Source organism: Triticum aestivum, chromosome 5B, assembly GCF_018294505.1.
Source record: "Triticum aestivum cultivar Chinese Spring chromosome 5B, IWGSC CS RefSeq v2.1, whole genome shotgun sequence".
Taxonomy (NCBI): Eukaryota; Viridiplantae; Streptophyta; class Magnoliopsida; order Poales; family Poaceae; genus Triticum; species Triticum aestivum.
This window is the reverse complement of record NC_057807.1, coordinates 700,459,610-700,481,944: the sequence shown is the minus strand read 5'-3', so window position 1 is coordinate 700,481,944 and position 22,335 is coordinate 700,459,610. Positions and strand designations below refer to the sequence as shown.

At 49.3% G+C, this 22,335-nt stretch overlaps 1 protein-coding gene and 2 pseudogenes across 1 annotated transcript; 1 reads left to right on the top strand and 2 right to left on the bottom strand.

The window, feature by feature from the left end:
* The first annotated feature begins 1,323 nt into the window (after window positions 1-1,323).
* Window positions 1,324-4,601, top strand: LOC123117798 (uncharacterized; annotated as a pseudogene).
* A 1,848-nt stretch (window positions 4,602-6,449) lies between these two features.
* Window positions 6,450-11,938, bottom strand: LOC123115329 (disease resistance protein RGA2-like; annotated as a pseudogene).
* A 260-nt stretch (window positions 11,939-12,198) lies between these two features.
* LOC123114344 (FBD-associated F-box protein At2g26860-like) lies at window positions 12,199-14,696 on the bottom strand. The gene is made up of 3 exons (XM_044535784.1): window positions 13,625-14,696; window positions 13,392-13,538; window positions 12,199-12,690 (listed from the first exon to the last, which is right to left on the bottom strand). Exons 1-3 carry the CDS (start codon window positions 14,534-14,536, stop codon window positions 12,355-12,357), a joined length of 1,395 nt encoding a protein of 464 aa, XP_044391719.1. The 5' UTR covers window positions 14,537-14,696; the 3' UTR covers window positions 12,199-12,354.
* Window positions 14,697-22,335: the final 7,639 nt, after the last annotated feature.

Here is a 22,335-nt window from a genome sequence, read left to right as displayed (position 1 = left end):
GAAATGACATTTGAGAGATTTTGCAAAGTTTGCATGATTCCGAACTAGGGCAGCCCTATAGAGCCACATCCTAGTGACGTCTCAGATTCCATATCTGAGGTAATTGTGGGGGAGTTGAGAGGAGTTTCTGAAGCTAGGGTCACTAGTTTAATTTTTTTTTTTCCATTTTGCGTTATTATTCATTATTTGGTGGGAGGTGTTTGACTGGTTGGTGGGAGAGTGAACGCTCAGTTCACCTGGCCTTACTATTTGCGCCATGCTCAGCGTGATAGAACTTTAAATTTGGGGGCTATGATCACCTGACGGTTACACATTAACCGTTCGAAGGGCGTTATTTATGGTGGTATTTATGTTTCTCGCCTCGCTAGACATTTTGAGATTCCTATTGGACATAACGAGGAGGAAGAGATGCTCTTACCTACTAAATATCTTGATTATGATAGCATGGCTGGGTATAACTTTATTGACAATGGTCCAACACGATTTTAGTATAACTTGGTATTTAGTCAGGGTACCCGTGAGATTATTACCTTCCATTCACCATCTTTGTTCTCGATCTTTTCAAGGGCAGATACATCATTATGCCGAAGGACATTTACGCTTATTGGGGGTTGACACTGCTCGAGCCTGTCTATCAGTGGGAGTCTTAAAAGACCGTTTACCAGTGGGAGCCTCTATCGGCCACGAGCTAACTAACTGCCAACTTCCTGAGCATGTGCCGCGGCGCCCTCCTCTAATTTAGCTGCATGCTATCTTTACGTACTAACTTCCTTGACCGAATCACTCGGTTCAATCATCTTTGCCCAGCTTGCATGCACCGCGCATCACACGCCACACATCGTCGTCGTCCGCATCAGCGCGCGGCACTTCGGCAGCTCCTCAAAACTTACATGCCAGCCAACGGATCTGGATGATTTTTATTATTTCTGGTATTCGTTGTATTGTTATGATTAAAAATGAATAGATCAAAAAATTTATCGTAAAATGAAAATACATTGGCCCTACATGACTATAACTCATGCAGAAAATAAACATGCAGATACAGAAAACATCAAGATTATATCTAACATCCTCCGGATTGCACCCGCACGAGTAGATCGGGGGACAATGGGACGCTTCGGAAAAGAAAATGTAAAACCCCACATCCGGGCATGTTGCATTGGCCATGCTGCTGTTTTGTAAAAAGGCTTTCAGAACTCGAGCGCATGCATAAGGAGGAGGGGACGGTGCTTGCTTACCCAAGAGCCCAAGACTGCATGCACCGGCTGCTATATATTGTCTGCTATTTTCAGATCCACATACTTCTCTGCCCACAAACAAGAAAATATTTGTGAGATGTTAGACCTGGCCGCGCGACGGAGGTGGATCAATGGGCGACTAGCGGCAGCGCCCCGGCCGGCCGGAGGGGAATCTAGGAGGGACAGTCAGACGCACCGACCTGGCCGCGCGACGGAGGTGGCTTCCTCCGTTCCGTCCAGATCCACGGGCGGGACGCTGGACGTGTGGAGCGGAGCGCCGGAGGAGCCGCGCCTACGGCTCCGGGCCGCATACAAGCGATTGGTTCTGCTTCTAACCAAGGTTTCAACCGGCCTCCGAATCTCGTCGCCGCCGCCACCGCCGCCGGACAAGCTCAACATCGACGACCCAGATGAGGACAGAATCAGCGCGCTCACCGACGACATCCTCCTCGGAATCCTCGAACGCCTCGACCTGCGCGACGCGGTCCGCGCCGGCGCAGTCTCCACGCGGTGGCGGCACCTCCCCCACCGGCTCTCGCGCCTGCACCTCGACGTCCGCCACTTCGGCGGGGCGACTGATCCGGTCGCGACCATGGAGGCGTTCACGGCCGCGATGTGCATGCTACTGTCTCCTCCGGCCGAGTGCAAGCGCGCCATCAAGACCCTCCTCCTCGACTTCTTCCCTGAGTCGAACCCTCACCTGAGATCCATAGGCCGCGCCATTGAGGACGTTGTCACCCGCGGTGAGACTGAATGTCTTGAATTTTACATACGCTCGACATGCGCGGAAGAAGCTGGCGGGGTGCGTGCGCAGTCCGCGAAGGAGTTCATGTCCTTCTCCCGTGACTGCCCAGTTGCGTTCCGGTGGCTCACCGTGCTTACTCTCACGCAACTCATGTTCGGAGACACCGATGTGGCCGAAATCATTAGGGCTTGCGATAACCTCAAGCACCTGACCCTTAGATTCTGCACACTGGTTGAGGAGCACTCCACGTCCACGGTCAAGATCGACACGCCGTGCTCTGGGCTTCAGGCCAGGTGCTCGACTTGTTCCGCTTTGTTTGCACGCGGGTCGAGCTTGTCTCTGTCCCCAAGCTCAGGAAAGTGTGGTGCGAATCATGGTACAGGGGGAACCCCCCGGTGAGCTTCGGCTACGTTCCAGAGCTTTGCGATGTGACCTTCAGCTCTCATGCCATGACGTGGCAGGCACCATTCTTGCTGAGCGAGTGCATGTCAAGGAGTGCCACCAACCTGTCTAAACTCTCTTTTAATTTTTCTTGCCAAATGGTTAGTTAATTTCTATTAATTCATTGCACGAGTTTGCGATGCTTCTAAATATTGCGCATTCTTCTTCTTCCCTGCTAAATGTTAGCTGTCTATTGTGTTCTTGCTGCAGATTTGGATTAAGCCGGAACATCCAAAGCACCTCACTGCTATGTTCAGAAACCTGACCGATGTGTATCTTTTTGGTATCTTCCCTGAGTGTGATCTGAGCTGGACCCTGTTTATCCTTGAAGCTGCACCTGCGCTGCAGATTTTCAAAGTATGGTGATTACTTTACCTTCTTTAAATTTAATCCACATCTTAGCCTGGATATATATAACTCACTTCTAGTATGACATGCTTCCGGAATATTCAACATTAACAAGATATGCCAGGAAATCGATCTGATTTTCAGTTACTCATCAAACTCTGTTAGAAGTAGGTAATTACATTTTAGCTAGGGAACACATGGATTGCATATGCATGATGGTGCAATGCAACCGGAGGTTTCGTTGCTCCACTGAATTTTGTGAGGGGACTATGATTTCATAGGAATCCTGGAAGCATATTCATGTGTGTTACTTTTATGCAGGATTCAGTTCAAGCACATTCTTTTAAAAGCTTTGTAGGGGCCTAAACTTACCTAAATGGTAGTATTGATCTTGTTGCAAAATTCTAAATGGCAAAGGTGTTTAACTGCAATTGTTAGAGCATCTCCAACAGATGCCCAATATTAGCGTCGCGCCCAAAAAATCACAAGTTTAGCGCGCGCGGAGTTAAAAGTAGCACTCCAGCGGACGCTGCATAATAGTGCTCGCGGTAAAAAGTGTTGAGCGCGCCCGAAGAAACCGGACAAGAAGCTGTATATTTGAGGCATGAGCTTCCGCGCGCTGTACTTCTCCCGCGCGCTGAACTCCTCGCGTGCGCCTGCCGGTAGCCTCCTCGCGTACGCGCGCCAGCCTGCCATGGGCGCGAGGCGTGGGTGCGGCCACGGCAGGGCGGCGCGGCGCGGCCACGGCCACGGCAGGGCGGCGCGGCCACGGCCACGGGCGGCAGCGGGCAGGGGAGGAGCACGGGCGGCGGCGGGCAGGGGCGGCACCACGGCGGGGCGAGCAAGGGAGGCGCGGCCACGGCGAGTGCGAGCGCGGCCACGGCGGGCGCGGGCAGGGGCGGGCCAGGCCACGGCGGGCGCGGGGCGCGGCCACGGCGGGGCGAGTAGGGGAGGAGCAGGCCACGGCGGGGGGAGTAGGGGAGGAGCAGGCCACGGCGGGGGGAGCAGGGGAGGAGCAGGCCACGGCGGCGGCGCGTAGCCACAGCGGGGCGGAGCGCGGCTGCGGTCCACGGCCACGGCCGCGAGCAGGCGATGGGCGGCGGCGCGTGGCCATGACCATGGCCGCAAGCATGCCACGGGCGGCGAGCTAGGTACAGGTTAATTTTGGGCGTCTGCTGGAGATGTCACCGTTGCTAGCTTGGCTGTATATTTTTGGGCGTCTGCTGGAGTTGCTCGGTCATGCCGCGCGCTAAAACACTATTTTGGTGCTTTAAAAAAAATTTAGCGCGCGGCTCGGTTGGACGCCTGTTGGAGATGCTCTTACTATACATATGGTTTCCTGCATGCATGGGTTGGTTGCCCGTTTAATTGTACCATGTATTGTTTACATTCTATGTCGATCATCCATGCATGAAGTTGTCTTGAGAACGGTATGCTTGTCTCGGAACGGTCGAGGACAGTGCCGAGAAGACCAATGTGGTGTGGGACCCATCCAAGAATTTGAAGCATCTGAACTTGAAGTCGCTGATGATGTTCGGGTTCGAGGAGGAAGACAAGGTGACAAACTACATAAGGCTAGTCATGGAGCGAGCTGTGGGATTGAAGAGAATCGAGATGTATGGTGTACACCCATGTGAGAAATGCGATGCCACTGACCCGACAAGATCCCAGGTGAATGAAGCTTGCAGGCGTCGGGTCAAGGAGCGACTCACACATGGATCCTCCTCAACCGTGGAGATATTAATAATGTGCTGACGGGTATTAATTGTCAAGGAATGCTATGTCGTCTCATAACGCTCGCTGCTGTTGCAGTGATGATTCTGCATGTGGTGGGCCCAGTAGTTATTTAAATTTCTGAGAATACTTGATTGATCTGGACCTTGCAGTGTAGCTATATTGTGTGTACTGCGGTGTCTGGATGCATCATTTTCTTTTCAGTGCTTGCCTTTTGTATGCTGATTTGTTCACCTGCTTGGGGCATCGCTCAAATTCTTCACTTCTTAGGAAACCTTGTGGTAATAGACACCCCCCTCCGAATTTATGTAACACTGCTGAAGCAGCTAAGGTAATGTAAGCGAGGTTGACTGCGGCGCTGTAGATAATTGCATCTTGTACTTCATTCAAATTCTTGTGGTAGGCATTCAAAAGTTGTGTACAACTGACTGGACAGGGCGCAAATTATTTAGATGGAACCTATATTAAAACAGCCCATATACATATATATAGCATTGAGACAGAGATAGACAGGAAGAGTACATGCCCATCCAAGAATATTTCCGAGTCCGTGCACTCTGCAATTCACATACACATCATACTGCCATATCCACAGACTCCATAAATATTGACCGCATGGGTGGAGCTGGAGCAAATGACTCCATATTCACATACTCCCTCCGTCCGAAAATATTTGTCATCAAAATGAACAAAAAGGGATGTATCTAGAATTACTCAGTTAGATGCTAGTATTGACAGTAGACAAATTAAGAAGGCAAAGCCTACTTACCACAAGGCTTTTTGATCTAAAAAGCAGTATTCAAATATATTACCACTGTAATGTGAAGTTCACACTAATAAGTACTTTTTCCACATATCAAATTCGAGCATATTCTACCTGCTCGTTATTTGTACAATTACTTTTAGCTTGCCCCAGATTCCTGATTATTGACTATATTCCACCAGACATTGAAGATGCATTCGATTCTAATCAGATTTAAGATATTTCCTCGATTCTATCAGGATGCCTGGTAATGGAGAAATGAGCGAACCTCGTCAGACTGTTTGTGTTCCCTTAATGCAGTTGAATGGAGTTCAATATAGAAGTCTTCTTTTCTGAACAAAAAAAATCTCGTCCCACATTAGATATTACAGGACATGGGAGGAGACAAACGAATATATAATCAACAAACCAAAGTATATACCCTAAAAATCAAAGTATACAAGAGACAATACATGCATGATTTTTGCCCTTTCGCTTGTCGGTTCTGGCCCTCTCTTTGTAAAACTAGAGATCACCCAGATCCAACTCCATTATATTGGCAATATTTCATCCTGCTATAAGCGCGGATCACCTTCTCTTGATCGACGGGGTCTGCCATTTCACAGGTTAGCAAAAGAATCAGTAAACATAAGCCACCAATTACAGAAGCTACATAGTAACATATTGAAAGCATTAAATGTTCTTCTTTTGAGACTAAGCTGACTAACCTTTGATATTTCTCTTGGGGACGTGCTCAATATTCTGCCAGTTTGGATGTCCAATCGTTTCACATGACTTCATGAACTTGTCATTGCAGTGAACGAGATTAAAAACCTCAAGAGACTGGGGCAGAGTTGGAAGCCAGCGGATGTTTAAGCAATGATCAACCGTCAGTTTCTTGATGGACATGAGGTTCTCCATATTACTTGGTAAGCTGTCCCAGCTGCAGCCCCATAGCAGCCAGAGTGAACGCAGATGAATGAAACCCTCGAGATTAGGAGCAGGTCCGACTTGGCTGCATTCCTAGAACTCGAGTTCCTCTAGGTCCTTTGGGCCGCCGCCGCTCTGCTTACCCACCATCCAATTTGGGTACCTTGAACCTTTCTAGTACGAAAGACATAGTGTTTCAACCCATATGGGAGGAAAAGGCCCTCAAGTACCTCTGCTTCAACTTCTCGACAGCAACTGTCACCATCCCAGTTCAGTGTGAGTTCTGTGAGTCGTTCTTTGGCTGATAGATCAGCAGACCCTTGAATATAATCTTGATGACTTCCTCGATTGCTGAACCCCAACCAGCATTATAAATCATGAGAGACCGCAATTTTTTTAAATCAATGATCTTCCCTGCATGAATGCTCCACTATATTGGTGAATATAAAGATGTCGAACAACTCGTGGAACTTCTGTCCAAACTTATTTTCCCTACCCGCTTTCTCGATTCTAAAGCAATTACTTCCGGCGACCATCCCTACAAAATCATGCAGCAGATCATGCATTAAAAAGTAGTCCTTGCCATTTTGGTCCTTTCCTCCTTGCTGCAGAAATGAGGTTGACACTAGTTTATAGAAGTATTCTCGACCGATATCTTCCATTTCTCCCCTTCATTAGTACTTCTTATAAACCACTCTGCCACCCACAGTTCAACTAATTCATCACACTGCAGGTGATGTTTTCTGGGGAAAATATTGCAATAAGCAAAGCATTGCCTAGCATGTTGATCAAAATGTTCGTAGCTCCACCATAGAGCTCCCATGGCCCCTCTGACAGACTTTTCATTTCTAAGAGCATCTCTTGCAGACCCCTCAAAACCGAGTTTACAGTTCGCTCGTTGTTTTGGATACGGCCCGAAAACCCTCTGCGAAAGAACAGAAACCTCAAATGGAACTATAAATTTTGAATTTAAGACTTCGCGGGAGAAATAGAACGAGTTCATAGTTCTTGATAACCATACATAGTTCATACATACACTAAATTACACTAATAGCTAGGGGGATAGGCGGTCACCGTAACCCTATAGCCAAAAATTGGCTCACCGGAGCCATCCGGGTGCGGCGGCGACCTTGTGGCAGCGGACATCCTCAGTAGATGTCATCCTGCGCCTTCTTCTCGCGGCGTCATGCGTCTTGGTTGTCGACAAACTCCTCCTGCACGAGCCCATGCTTGAGGAGGACGTCGTCCAGGTTGGCAAGGGATCGCCGGCGCTGCTCCTCCTCCTCCTCCCACGCATTGTGCGCCATGATTGCCCGCTCGAAGATGCCCGCCTCGGCCGGGGGGAGGAAATCCTCCGGCCCGATGATCCCACCGCCCCGCAGCACCGTCTCCGCCTCGTGCTCCCGCTTCATCACGCGGAGGGCCGGGAGATCAGCGGGCTCCCTTTTTCACTGGTGTGAGGTGCCGCGTGCAGGGACTCGCCCCCCGGCGGCGGAGGATAAGCCCGCATCGGAGAAGATCAGCTCGTGTCGGCGGTCGTACTCCTCCGTCTCGCGGCGGAGGAGCGACTCCGGCGGCCGGAGGCTGTTGTTGGTGTACTTCCTCGCCACGCGCTTCCTCGCGCCATCCGCTCGGACACACCGCTGGCGGTCGGGGTCGTCCCTCCCGCCAGAGCCGCGACCGGTGCTCCACATTCCACCCCACATGGTGGCGTTCGGCAGCGGGATTGGACTCACCGACTATGAGATATAGAAGGGGGATTGGGGAATCGTGGCAGCGGGGGGATAGGGTTTAGACCCATATCGGCGCCGCGAACCAGTAAGTATATCGCGTCAGGGGGGTGGGGGCGTTTGCGGAACATCATAAAATGTTTTATTTGCCAGGCAAGTTTACGAGCTCTGTCCTGGCCAAGAAAAATGGGTCGAGCCCATATAGTCACCGGGATTTTGCGGGTCCGCGTGTTTTGAGGGGTTTGCTAGAGATGCTCTAACTATTCTCCAAAACTCAGCATCAGGTCTCATACCTAGCCGTCTTCCAACTATTCTGGCTGTTAGAGGCGACCCTTTCAACCTTTTTTTTTGAAACGAGGCAAAAGATTTGCCATATTCATTGATTAAGAAGAAGAGAATTGCCCGGTTAATTGACGGAAAACCAGGCTAAAACCGATACAACTCAACCCACATGACATGGGCACCACCAGCCAACCTGGCCACCGACATGGGACACAAAGCTGCAAAGAAGAAAGGCACTCGCCGAGGAGCCGCAAGCGTCATCGTCATCACCGGTTGCCTTGAACGAGCGACTCCGACTTCACCATAGAGCTTCAACCTCGAAGCCAACCCGCAAACAGCTGCATAGAAGCCACGATGGCACATGCCACCGGATGGCCACACGCGCAAGCAACCGACAACTCCGACTTTGACGACGAGCCTCACCAGGGAAATATGCAGGACTTGCGCCGACCATGCCCTAAGAGCACCTCGGACACGCCGGGTAGAACCGTCTATCGAAGTCCATGCCGCGACCCGAGCTCCTCTCGACGCCATCATCGTTGTCAAACAAAAACCAGCGCCCTGCCTCAGCAAACCACACGGCGAAGATGCCGCCATCCACCAGTCTCCCAGTCGTAGCCGGCTCCGAGACGATGCCCCCAAGGAGGAGAAAGACGCGAAGACGCCTCCATCGCCCGATCCAGCGGATCTGAGGTTTTCCTCCGAAGCCCAAGCCGTGGGGAGGAGGAGCACACCTTCACGACGACGCTTCCAAGAAAGATCACGGCACCCGCGGGCACCGCCGTCGCCGGCTCCGAAGAAGGCCAGAGCAAAGATTTCTCCCGAAGATGCACCGACCACCTGCCACCACCGACCGTCGCCCACCCTCCACCACCTGCTGAGGCCGACCTCATTCTGGCCGCGGGATCCCACGATCCACCGCGACCAGACACGCACCACCCCCTGGCCGAAGCCGCCGTCCACCACCGCAGCACCACCATGGCTACCACCACCGCAGCGACCAAAGCCACATCGCGAAGCGCAGCATCCAGATCGATGCACCTCGCATCAGATCCAATCGGAGCTGCTCAGGCGAAGAAGCAGAACAGCCAGCAGGCAGTCCCTCCATAGCACACCTCGCACCCTAGAGAAGCCCACCCGCCACGCTCAGCCGGTCACCGCGCCCGCCGCGCGCCTTCCGCCGTCGCGCCAGGCCGGTCACCGCGCCCCACGCGCACTAGCCAGAACCGAGCCGCCGCCGGGCGCACGCACGCCGTCCACGCCCAAGCCACGCTGGAGCCCGGGCCGAGGCCGCCGCCCCGGCGTCCCTTCCGCCGTCCGCAACCGACGCCAGATGCGCGCCGCCGAGCCGTCACCCCACGGCGCCAGAGCCGCCGCTGCAGGCCGGCCATGCCTGCACACCACCAGATCCGGGCGGGAGGGCCCTGGATCCGTCGCCCCCGCCGGAGGAGAGGAGCTCCAGCCCGCCGGCGAAGGGCTCGCGACGACCATGCGCTGGCGCCGCACGAGCCAGCCATGGGCTACCCGCGCCCTGGAGAAGAAGCCCCGCCGCCGCCGCTGCCACACGGGCTTTGCCCGGCGGAGCATCCCGGCGGTGGCGAGGGGGGAAGACGACGGCGGAAGCCGCTGCCGGTGGTGGCTCGGGTCTGCCGCCCGTGTCGCTCGTCCTTTTCAACCTTTTTGCAATGCCAACCCCAACCACATTCAGTCTTCTTCGAACATGATCGTCTAGAATTGCTCCTTCAAGTGAATAGTGCATTAACAAACTACAGAAGACATCATCATCCAAGTCAGATATGGGAACACGTCTCAGTTTCTTAGCACCCAAAACTAGTAATGCATCTTCAGTTCTACTAGTCACCAGAATCTTGCTTCCTACTTCTCCAGCCTTCAGCGGAGAAGATATCTGCCGCAGGTTCCCATGCTGCCTGATATCGCACAAGACATCATCTAGAACCAAGAGAAATCGTTTTCCATGCAATTTCTCCTCCAACTTATCTTGTAGGGTGTTAAGATTATTGAGTTGAGGGCACGAATTCCCTGTAGCTGCCTCAATAATTTCCTTAAAAATGTCACCCACGCTAAAATTCTGAGAAACATGAACCCACATAACAAGGTCATAATAGCCGCCCTTTTTTTTCTTGCTGGTCCTTCTCATGGGCATAAACTAAATCTGCAAGGGTAGATTTCCCAGACCCGCCAATGCCATGAATACCAATTACAGAATAACATAGACCACCGTTGGTATTTGGCTGATCAACACCTTCCTTCTCATGAAGCATTTCCGTGATCTTGTCACGCTCTTTATCTCGCCCGAATACTATTGGCGGAGGGGGTCCCCGTAGTGACTGCGCCTTCTGAACAGGCAGGAGCAGCTTGGCTTCCATTGAAATTAATCATGGTCAATAAGTTGAGATGTTCTACAAATTTGTATGCATTGCTTATAATATCGTCTATCTTATCTAAGTTTTCTTTCAAATCCTTCTTTGACATACCAGTAGCCTGCGAAACAAAATCAAAGGGTGCAGTGTCCACAAACAATAGGACTTTTATGTGAACTGCAAAAAATAAAGCGTAAACATTTTAAGAAGGGTCAGAATTTCTAAGTCACCCTTAGCAAGGGTTTGTGTGTAAAACAAGCGTGGCATGGTATGCTAGAAGAGTGAATTGTGCCACAAATATGCGGAAACTCAATTTGGCTCCCGGGTTGTGTGCGAAAAATAATTTTTGAAATGTCAAAAAAATCCAAATAATTCTTTATGTATTCATAGTCACATCTAAATGCTACCGGCAAAGTTTTAGGCAAAAAGGTGAAATATTTTGGCCTACGCAAAAAAGACAAATTAAAACACCAAATTTTACCCCAAAATGTCACCCCAAATATATTTTTAGCGATAAAATGCTACAGCTCCGTTTCGCATGAATATTGTCAAGCATGGTTGCGACACTAACAAGAACATCCACAAAAAATTCAGAATATTTTGAAAACATTTACCACTTTTTTGAGTTACTGTTCCTCCGGGAGAAAATGCTTCCGGGAGCCAAAACGCCTCCCAGGCACTACCCAAACAATTACTAGAAAAAGTCAAAGTTACCAGGCACAAGCTTGGAAAATTGTGTCTATAATTGAAGACGAAGTAGTAGTAACTGATGATGATTCATTATGCACATATTGATGAGGATTGCATCATCTTAACATAACTAGGAAAAGATCCTGTCTATAAAACTATTCGACTGTAGTTGAATTATCTTCTAAAGTTCAAATATGTAGCAGCACAATGTTTGAGAACAAGTGAGAAACCGAAACACGTAGATAAAAAGGGCCATTTCTTATCATGTGACCTATCAGATATGTAGCACCACAATATTTCAGAACATGTGAGAAAACGAAACACGTAGACAAAAAGGACAAACCTTATTTTTTTAGGGGGGAGCCCTTGGGCAGGAGTTTCTTCAGCCAACACCTCTTACATAGAGACAATGATACTCAATGTCATCCAAGATGTCTTCGGCTTCAAAGCATTCTTAAGATCGTTGAAGAGCTGCTCCACACGAGACCTGTTGGGGAACTCCTCAAATACCTCCATAGCCCGCTCGAGCAGCAAAACTTTTGGACCAAGCTGCCCTAACTTCTCTCATGCGTGAAATCTGAGGTATAGTTGACGCATTTCTTTAAAAGCTCAGAGATGATAGGCGCTGTGACTCATCCTATGGTTTTCATGCCTAGCATGGTCACTGGATCCGCCATTAGAGGCTGATTTGCTCGAAGTTGGGCTTCACATCAGGAGTTGCAACAGGCTGTGGAAGGGAAGAGCCTTCTTGGAATGGCTACTACTCAGTCATGTGCACCCTGGTAGCACAAATGGCTTCAGATTCAAGAGTAAGGAAGCCTCCATTGACTCACCATCTCTATAAAGAATTCACCCACACTTGTCAAGTGGATCTCAAAGTATAATATCACCATCTAGAGAGTACCTAATATACTAGCCAACTGAGTCCTTGCAAGACTCCCTGTAAGATTGTACAACCCTTCAGATTTGTGCATCCATAATAGGACAAGTATAAAAGCAATCATGGGAATAATATATAATCTAAATGATGAAAAGTCAAAGCTCCACCAATAAGGCTATTTCAACTAACAGTTCATGTCAGTTACCATACTGATCAACAAATTATTATCTTCATGGCTGAGGAGGATTCAAGTATGAGTTGCTCCTTAATCCGGTGCCTGCTAGCTTCATCCGCCTGGGATCTCACCGGGTCAATAGCATTGCACTCCTTGCATGGGTCCTCGCCATGAAGCTTGATTCTCTTCAATCCCACAGCATGTTCCAGGACTAGCCTTATATAGTTTGTCACCTTGACCTCTTCCTCGAACCCAAACATCATGAGCAACTTCAAGTTCAGATGCTTCAAATCCTTCGATGGCTCCCACACCACATTGGTCTTCTCTGCAGTATCGTCAGGCTTTTTCACGCATGCATGTTTAGTTCGGGATAACTTCATGCATGGACAAAGAAAATACATAAAACATGTTAAGTAAACTTGCCACACCCATGCAGGACAATGTAACAACAATTGCAATTAAAAATATCTTTGCGATTTAAAAAGTTGCAACACACTCAGTACTACTACAACAACAATAAAGCCGTGCACTACCGAACAAGTTGGGGTAGGCTAGAGTTGAAACTTGAAACACATCAAATCTCGAAACTAAGTCATGGTCCCTGTCCACGTGGATAGCTAACTTCAACACACTCAATACTAATATTTGAATCTAAGGTTCAAAAATATATTTTAAATCTAGGGCCCCCTGTAGAGTTTTTGGATGAATTTGCATGAACTGAATCCTAGGTAAAGGAAGACACACAAATATGTTTCAGGGATTCCTACGAAATTACAGCTATATAATCCTCCTATGTTGCTCACGTGTTTATTTGTTTCTTTCAATAAGGATACTTTGTAACAAGTAATTTTAACAAAAAGGTATGTGTATCTTTCCTCCTTGCCAAAAAAGCAAGGAGAGAATTTTGGACAACTCTAAGACGAGGTACAATACAGGAGGATACTGTTCGCACTACTTTTATCTTTCCTGGTAGACTAGATTTGGTGAGTCATTGAAAATCAGATCAACTTCCTGCTATATTGTTAATGCTGAATATTCCAGTAACATGCCATTCTAGAATGAGTCACATCCATACTTTGAGTTTCTGCAGGGCAGGTGCAGCTTCTAGGATAAACAGGGTCCAGCTCAGATCACACTCAGGGAAGATACCAGAAAGATAGACATTGGCCAGGTTTCTGAATATGGCAGTCAGATGCTTTGGCTGCTCCGGCTGAATCCAAATCTGTAATATGAAGGACACAGGGTACACAGCTGAACTTGGTAAAGAAGAAGAGCAGATGATAGGTAAATGGACAGATTTAAATTTACCGTTTGGCAAAAAAAATTGAGTTTCAGTTTCGACAGATTCCCGGAACTACTTGGAAGGCAGTCGCTCAACATGAGTGGGGCGTGCCAGGCATTGGCATAATAACCGAGGTTCACTCGGTGAAGCTTGGGAACATCGCCGAAGCGCACCAGAGGGTTCTCGTAGCGCCGAGAACGGCACACCACTGTCGTGAGCTTGGGGACGGAGATGAGTTCGATCCGTTCGCAACGAAAACGGATGAAGTCGAGCTTCCCAAGCCCTGAGCACGGGGTATCAATCTTGAGCGCCGACTGCTCATCAACCAGTCTGCAGGAACTCAGGGTGAGGTGCTTGAGCTCATCGCAAGCGGTAATGAGGTCGGTGACATCGGAATGTCCAAACACAAGGTTCTTGAGTGTAAGCCTCGTGAGACACTGGAAGGCAACCGGGTAGGCACGGGAGAAGGACATGAACTGCTTCCCGAACTCAGCAAGCAGTGGGGCGAACAGCAGGGATGGCGGCGGGGATATGCAAAACTCAAGGCATTCGGTATCGCCGTAGCTCAGAAGGTCCTCGATGGTGCGGCCTATGGAGCTCAGGTGAGGAGATGACATGTAGAAGGTGAGGATGAGGGTCTTGAGGGCGTCACTTTCGCAGTCGCACTCGTCGAAAGGAACCATAGACAGTAGCGTCTGCGCAGCGCTCGTGAACGCGTCCATGACCTCGGACAGCGTGGCGCCTTGGAAGTGGCCAACGTCGAGGTGCAGGCGGGAGAGCCGGTAGGGGAGGTGATGCCACCGCGCCGAGACTGCGCCGGTGCGGACCGCCTCGGGCAGGTCAAGGCGCTCAATGATTTCGAGGAGGAGTTCGTCAGGGAGCGCGCTGATTCTGTCCTCGTCTCGGTCTATGTTGAGCTTGCGCGGCAGCGACTCCATGGCCGGAATCCAGAGCCCTATTGATAAGTTAACTGATTGAAACCCTAGAATCCTGAGATGCGACCTTGGAGCCCTGCTCGGAGGACGCGGCTGCTAGTCGCTGAGATTGCGTGGTTAGCTTCGATTTGGTGCTGGATTGTATCGTCGAACTATTGGATTGGATTGGATCTCTCCACGGTGGGAACGAGTAGTAAGGAGAAGAATAAGCCTCGTGCCGTGATGTCACTTTCCCCCAGGAGATTTTTTTTTGTTGCCAAGACTTGGAGATTTTTTTTTTGGCGAGACTTCATTCTTATTGGATTTTTTTTGCAAATACTGTACAACCACTACAACTACCAGACAAAACCCACCGGTACAAATATTTTACAGTAATACTAACGGGCGGATGGTCACAGAGAAGAAACTCCAAGACACAATCTCTAGGAAGCAATTACCATGCTAGTCCGAAAAAATTGCAACCCTCCTATACCTAAAACCATCATGAAAATCGTTCGCAAATGCCATCCTCCACCAAACATTCACTAGTTATTGAAGCTCAAATTTTATGATGGGCTGGATGCGAAATAGCATAGCACGTGTATTGGCCGGGAAAGGTTGCGTGAAAAATCTTTGTAAGACTTGATTCCAGTTGTCATCTGGGTGCATGGACTCCGTGGTAGCTTCGGAGTTTGCAGCGATTGAATAAAAACACAACGATTCCAACTAAAGAAATGTCTCATAAAACCCACCTATACAAATGCTTTAAGAACAAAACAGAGATATGTACATTCGCTTGGGCCGTGCCTGTGTGTTTGCACGTGTAGGATCCTTTGTGCTCCATCGTTTGATTCTTTTCATGCTATACTCTCCTGCACCGTGTTCACACGAGTGTGCATTTGTCCTCCCTCCACGTGATGCTATATTGTCTCATGCAGTAGCTAGCTTAGCTATTTTGTTACTTGTTTAGAGCGTCTACAGCCACGGACAGCAAACCCGACCACTCAAACGCCCGCGTGCGAACGCATCCGCGAGCGCTGCTCGGCCATGCCTCAAGTTTCTCTCTCCACATCCGCGTACCTCATATTCAACACCCTATATTGATATTAAACATGCAACGTAGAGCTACTCTACGTGATCAAACAGTGCACAATGACTTTCGGAAAAAAAGAAAAACGCACAATGAAATCGACATCAAACGGTCAACCAAAGGCACATCAATGAATTGTACATCATCCAAAAGATATTCGGAGTTCATCGCCGGACAAGTTCTTCACTTCAACAACTAAAAAACGATAATGAACATAGGAGGAGGAGCGTCTTCATCACTTCCTCGCCGGGCCTTTCCCCTTCCGGTCGCCGGCGTAGTTGTGGGAGTCCGTGGCTGGTGGAGGATCTTGGTCGTCGGAGGAGCAGTTGGAGCTGTGGTCGTCATCGGAGTCGGAGTTGGAGTCAGAGAGGACGATCAACCCCTTCATCAGGCGGACGGCCATGTCCTGCTGCCGCTTCAACTTGGCGAGCCGAGCCGCCTCCGCTGCCTCCTTCGCCTCGCACTCCGACTAGTCTATGGAAAGCCAAAGCGCCTTCACATTCTTTTGCCACACGCAGCGAGCGTCCGTCTTCGCTGCCATGAGCGACCGGCGGTACACCCAAGCGAGGAGCCGTTTTTCCTCATCGGGCTCCGCCGACATCCTGTGGCGGCGGCGCACAAACTTCTTTGCTGCGTCCCTCTCCCTTGCCCACTGCCTCTAATCAGTGGTGAATCTACAGAGAAAATGGAGGGTGGGCTGGATGCCTATTCCATGCGAATATATGTTGTGTTGGGCTCATAAATGGCTGGATTGGGCCTTTAAACTAGTAGTAAAAACTAATTTTGCAAAGCTGGAGGGGGGCTTAAGCCTGTTAAAGCCCCCCCTAGTAGATTCGTCACTGCCTCTAATGGTAGGCGGTGTGGGCCGACGGCGCGGGCACCAGCACCTACCACTGCCCCCCGGGAGCAGCGGCTGATGGGGAAAGGGGACGGCACGGGGGCGGAACAGACTGTGCTACACTGGCGGGGTTGCACGCGGGCCCGGAGAGGCCAGCTCCGGCGTCCGCGCTGCGCCAACACGGGAGTTGTGGCGACGCTCCAAATTCCAAGCCGCCCCTGGTGTCCACCTTGGACCGTTCCAAGGCAATGCGGAGGCCCAGCTCCTCGTTGACGTCAACGCTGGAGCTGGAGTGGCCGCCGAAGCTCGACATTGCGCCGTATAGGATCGGAATTGAAGTTGGAAGAGGAGAGGACGGAGTGAGAGAGGAGAGCGAGTGAGCTAGGGTTCCGAGCGAGGAGACGGATGGTTTTTTGTGGGACAACAATGGGGTCTGTTGTGGGCTGTGCCTGTCAACTATGATGTGGCAGACGTGCCTGGATGTGCCCGGGCCGCTCCATATCCACCCCATATTTGGGCTGGATATAAGGGGCGCCGGACTGCCCGGGCGTTTGAGGCCGGTTTGAGGCGCCCGGGTGGGTTAATGTTTTGTGACCGGTCAATGACTAGGCCGTTCGCCCGGGCGTTTGAGGCGCCCGGCTGTAGATGCTTTTACTATAACTAAATCCAACACAAAACCACCGGTATTAGTGGTCAGTGATGTTCAACTTGATGCTACTGCTTTACCTCCAGGAATTGCTATTGCCATTTTAGTTATGGACTGCTGGAATATTTGGATGAAGATGAACCATCTGATCTTTTATAATATCAAACCCAACCTTCTCACATGGAAGCTTTTGTTGAAACAGGATCTCAGGATCATGAGTCATAGAATAAGACAAGTTACTTTCGAATTATCCAGATATGGATTGAGGTCCATCTTCCAGTTTAGCACTTCTAGTTCCCGCAATTTTTTATGTTTCCAAAGAAAGGAATTGGTTGAACCTGTAACTCCCCCCCCCCCCTGACATTTGTGCATATTATCTTGTTTTTAATATATGAAAATATCATAGAACAATTGTTCTAAATTGTATCCCACACAAACAATTTCCATGCAAAAGGGTGTAGGGCACTGAGATACCCTATCTCCACTCAATTTTGTGCTAGCTACAGATTTGCTTCAATCAATTTTTAATGATGTTATGGCAAATGAACTAGTCAGAACTCCCATTGATAGTGTTCCTTCCCATGATTTCCCAACCATTCAATATGTTGATCCCACCATTCCTGCCCTACCTGCTTGCCTAGTTCAACTCCAACACTCACAGAATTTGCTCATGCACTATGAAGCATCAGTATCACACCTCTATTTTGGGTTGTGTTTAGGGGGGGGGGGGGGGTACATGCACCTAGCAACGCTTTCTCTCTGCCTTTCTAGACCTAAAATAAAGGATTATATCTCTCTCGTGCAGAGAATTGAGGCCGTCTGGCTGCTCAACTTTTTTGTCCTATGGGGGGCTTTGGTTAATTAAATCTGTTTTCACTAGTATTCCAACCTTCTTCATGTGTTCCTTGGAGCTCCCTATGACTCACTGGTAGAAAAAGGGCCTATTGTCCCGGTTGGTGAGGGCCTTTAGTCCCGGTTCCTGAACCGGGACTAAAGGGTCGGTACTAATGCCCTGGCCCTTTAGTCCCGGTTCAGTCCAGAACCGGGACAGATGGGCCTCCACATGGCCTATGCACCGAGCCCAGGCAGGAGGGCCTTTGGTCCCGGTTGGTGGCATCAACCGGGACCAAAAGGCATCCACGCGTTAGCATTTCGGTGGCTTGAGTTTTTGTTTTTTTTGAAAGGGGGGGGGTGGGGTTTTGGAGGGTTAATTTAGGTGTTTCATATATTGTGTTAGCTAGATAATTAATAGAGAGAAGTGTCCTCTCTTTTGTCCGTGCTTGGTCGACGCTACGTACTATACATAGAGAGGCCCTCGACACGCTAGCTAGTAAGAAAATGAAGGGAAGCATTAAGTACAGAAGTTCGTCATGCATACCGAGAGAAGTGATCTATCGACCTCTCCTTCTCCGAGAGATTGGTCGAACAACAAGTTTTCGTATTATCTATCCGACGCTACTGGCTACATACATATACAATATGTAAGATCTCTTAGTTACAATCCCCTAGCATTTGAAATCAACTTCCACATGGTATTCTCCGGCTTTATTGATGACGTGGTCAAGAAAGAATCCCGCCAATTCCTCTTGAATTGCTTTCATGCGATCTTGTGGTAGGAGCTCATTCCGCATCTGCCACGTCTAATTTGAAGAAGGGGGTTAATTAATACATATATATGAATGAAACTCAACAGAAATGATGGTGTAATAAAATGAAATTGTGAATATTATTGCTTACACACTTCATATTGTCTTTTAGAGTAGCCCCGCTTATTTTTCAAAGTCGCGTTGTAGATGAACTCGCACACGTAGTATCCACAGAAATTATTCCCTTCTTCCTGCCACAAGCACTTTACGAGAAATAGAGGTCAATCAAACTGATAATGAAGCATTATAAATGGCATTTATGAAAGTATAGCTACTGAATTAACGGGAGATTCGCGCAACTAGCTAGCCAGTAGTACTTACTTTCGAGTATGTATATCGCAGCTCCTTCGGCAGTCCCGGAGCTTCTGCGGTGAACTGTTTCGAAACCCTGCAAGACAAAAAATAATAATTATTACTTGAGATATCAGGAAATGAACAAAAAGTTGCCGATATGGTGCGATAATGATCGATTGAACTTACTTGTTGAGCAATTTAGTCATGTATGCATAGGTTTCGGGATCTTTTCGTCTCGAGTCTAAGATGGTTACTAGTCCCCGCTCAAGCTTAATCTCCAGAAGAACATAGTGGAAGCTGCGCACACATGCATAACTCATCAATTACATTACTATAACCTCGCTCGAGTAATAAGGGAAATCGAATATGTACACGACAGTAACACTCACTTGAAGTTGTAAGGAAAGAGTATGGTATCTTTGTTTTGATTTTTGATCAACGATTGTAGCAAGTTGGTCTCGGCCTCTTCGGCGTGCTTTTTAACCTGAATTTCATCTATGATATTTGTGTTAATGAACCCAATATCATAAATTTCTTGTTTTCTGCACTCGACGATCTTCAATCTGCATAATATATTGAGGATAATTAATTATAAATACATGCAATGAAAGAGCCGAGCTATATATAGAGACTTAATGACAGAAATAGTACTTACAGACAGTAGCAAAAGACCGTTAATTTATCGAGGGCCTTTTGATTGAAGAACTCGAAGAACTCCTCAAATGGAACAGGCAACAAATCAGTTCCAACAAGGTCGTGCTCCTCTTTAATATATGTTCAGATACCAAGTATTCGTCCCCCCAGACTCTCTGCAGGTTTTCATGTACCAATTATGGAATCTTCGCATCATCGTTGTTAGAGATTTTTCATCTTTGACGAGAGGCTTCCCGTACTCGTATCTGTGTTCGACCACCTTCATGAAATCAGGAAGTTGATCGTCAGGCAGGTAATCTTGTAGATTGCCATAACCGGCCACCATCCCCGGAGCATTAGCGACGATGTTGCCGCTAGACACATTGAGCGGGGGGCACGATTGGTTTGCTTGTTCGCTAAGCTGGTCAATTTTTTTCGCAACTGCTCGTTCTCTTGACCTTTGATTTCTGACAGTACTTCCCGACCGCTCCGCTTGGAGATATGTCTATTCAGTAATGCGCTCATAGTTGGTTCTCGGCGGAGACTTTGCCAGTTTTCTCAGGGCATCGAGAGTGCCCTTTGCTTTCACCGGATCTACCTTCTCCTCCGGAGGTGGATGTCTCTTTGCTTTCAACCCTTCAAAGAAGTCGTCCACTCCGGCCTGCACGATCTTCGCGTTTTCCTCCTTGGTCCTCTCGTACGGTAACTTCTCTAGAGGCTTGAGAGAAGGACCGTATCTGTATTGCCTCCCGCCTCTAGCTGCACTGCTAGACGCCGGAGCAGACGGAGCGGCTGCGGCGTCTGTCTTCTTTCGTGCTTGCTTACGAGGCGGAGGAGAAGGACTACGACGCGCCGGAGCATCCGGTGCGGCGGCGGGTCTCTTCCCCCTTGTTGACGAGGCGGAGAAGGAGGAGGCTGGCTGCTCGGGCGCGCCGGCGCAGGCGGAGAAGGAGGCGGAGTGCTGCCACGCGCCGGAGAAGGAGCCGGCCGAGTGCCCTGATCGTCACGCGCCGGAGGAGGAGGCAGTGGAGGAGGCGGAGTGCCCTGACTCGCCAGAGGAGGAGGAGGAGGCAGAGGCGTTCAGTTCAGAAGGTTGATGAGATCCTTCGCCATAGGCATGGAGTCTTCAGAGCAGAACCCAGCCGAGTCTCCCCTTCACCGGTAGGATGGTCAAGCCGGAGGTCCTCAAATCCTTCCATTATTTCATCCACCATCACCCTAGCATATCCTTCTGGAATCGGCCGGCAGTGAAAAGTTGCACCAGATTCAGTAGGATAAACAGAGCCAACAGCCGCCTTGACCTTCAAATTCATCCATAGCGTCATAAGGTGGCAATTTTGAGATTCCGTGATAGCATCCACGGGATAGCTGGCAGGAGCCGTCAAGGCATGCTCCGGCTGAAGCAGCTCGGTGGAAAGCCACACCGCTTCTCCGCTGAGATGGAGGGGTAGCTTTGGGGGAAGCTTCGGCAGGTCGTTTGCTGCGATTTGCTTCTCGCTCCTCTATCGCTTGTACCCTTGCATGCAGCGCCTGCAGTTTGGTCTGCTGCACTTTCTTCCTCCTCTCCTGGCATTTGTAACCGCCTGCGTCCGGAAACCCAACCTTCCACGAAACGGAGCCCGGCGTGCCTCGTGTCCGTCCAGGGTGCTCAGGATTCCCGAGGGCCATTGTGAGCTCGTCGTTCTCTCTGTCTGGAACGAACGTCCCTTGCTGCGCTACTTTGATATATTGCTGAAGCCTCTTGACTGGTATGTCCAATTGATCGTCCGTCCAAATGCACTTCCCTGATACAGGGTCCAAGGTTCCACCAGCCCCGAAGAACCAAGTCCGGCAATGGTCTGGCCAGTTCATTGTCTCTGGTTCGATCCCTTTATCAAGCAGATCATTCTCAGCCTTGGCCCACTTAGGCCGGGCTACGAGGTAGCCACCTGACCCCGTGCGATGGTGAAGCTTCTTCTTCGCAGCATTTTGCTTGTTTGTCGCCAACATCTTTTTACTCTTTTCCGATGTCTTGTGGGCCACAAATGCGGGCCAGTCATCTCTGATCTTCTCATATTTGCCCTTGAATTCTAGTGTCTCTTTTTTATCGACAAACTTATTCAGGTCTTTCTTCCACCTCCTGAATAGGTTTGCCATCTTCGTAAGAGCAAAAGACTTGATTAATTGCTCTTTAACTGGATTCTCCGGATCATCCTCCGGCGGTAGGGTGAAATTTGACTTCAGCTCAGTCCAAAGATCATTTTTCTGCATATCATTGACATAAGACACCTCAGGGTCTTCGTTCTTAGGCTTATACCATTGGTGGATGCTGATCGGGATCTTGTCCCTAACCAGAACCCCGCACTGAGAAACAAATACTTTCTTTGTCCGGATGTGTTCAATCGGTTGGCCGTCGCGCGCGATTTCTATGATCTCAAACCTTTCATCCGAGCTCAACTTTTTCTTCGGGCCTCGTCTCTTTACCGAAGTTGTGCTCGATCCGGAGGACTAGAAAAAAGAACAAAGACGAGAGTTAATTAATATGTGTACATACCAAAACAATGAATGCATCAATTAGCTAGTCAGCACAGGCTTAACTAATATATATAACTGGTCGGACTCGGTTCGGTTACCGGAGCCGTCCTCACGGTCTACTTCTTGCACCGGCATTGGGTCACCGGAGCCATCATAATCATA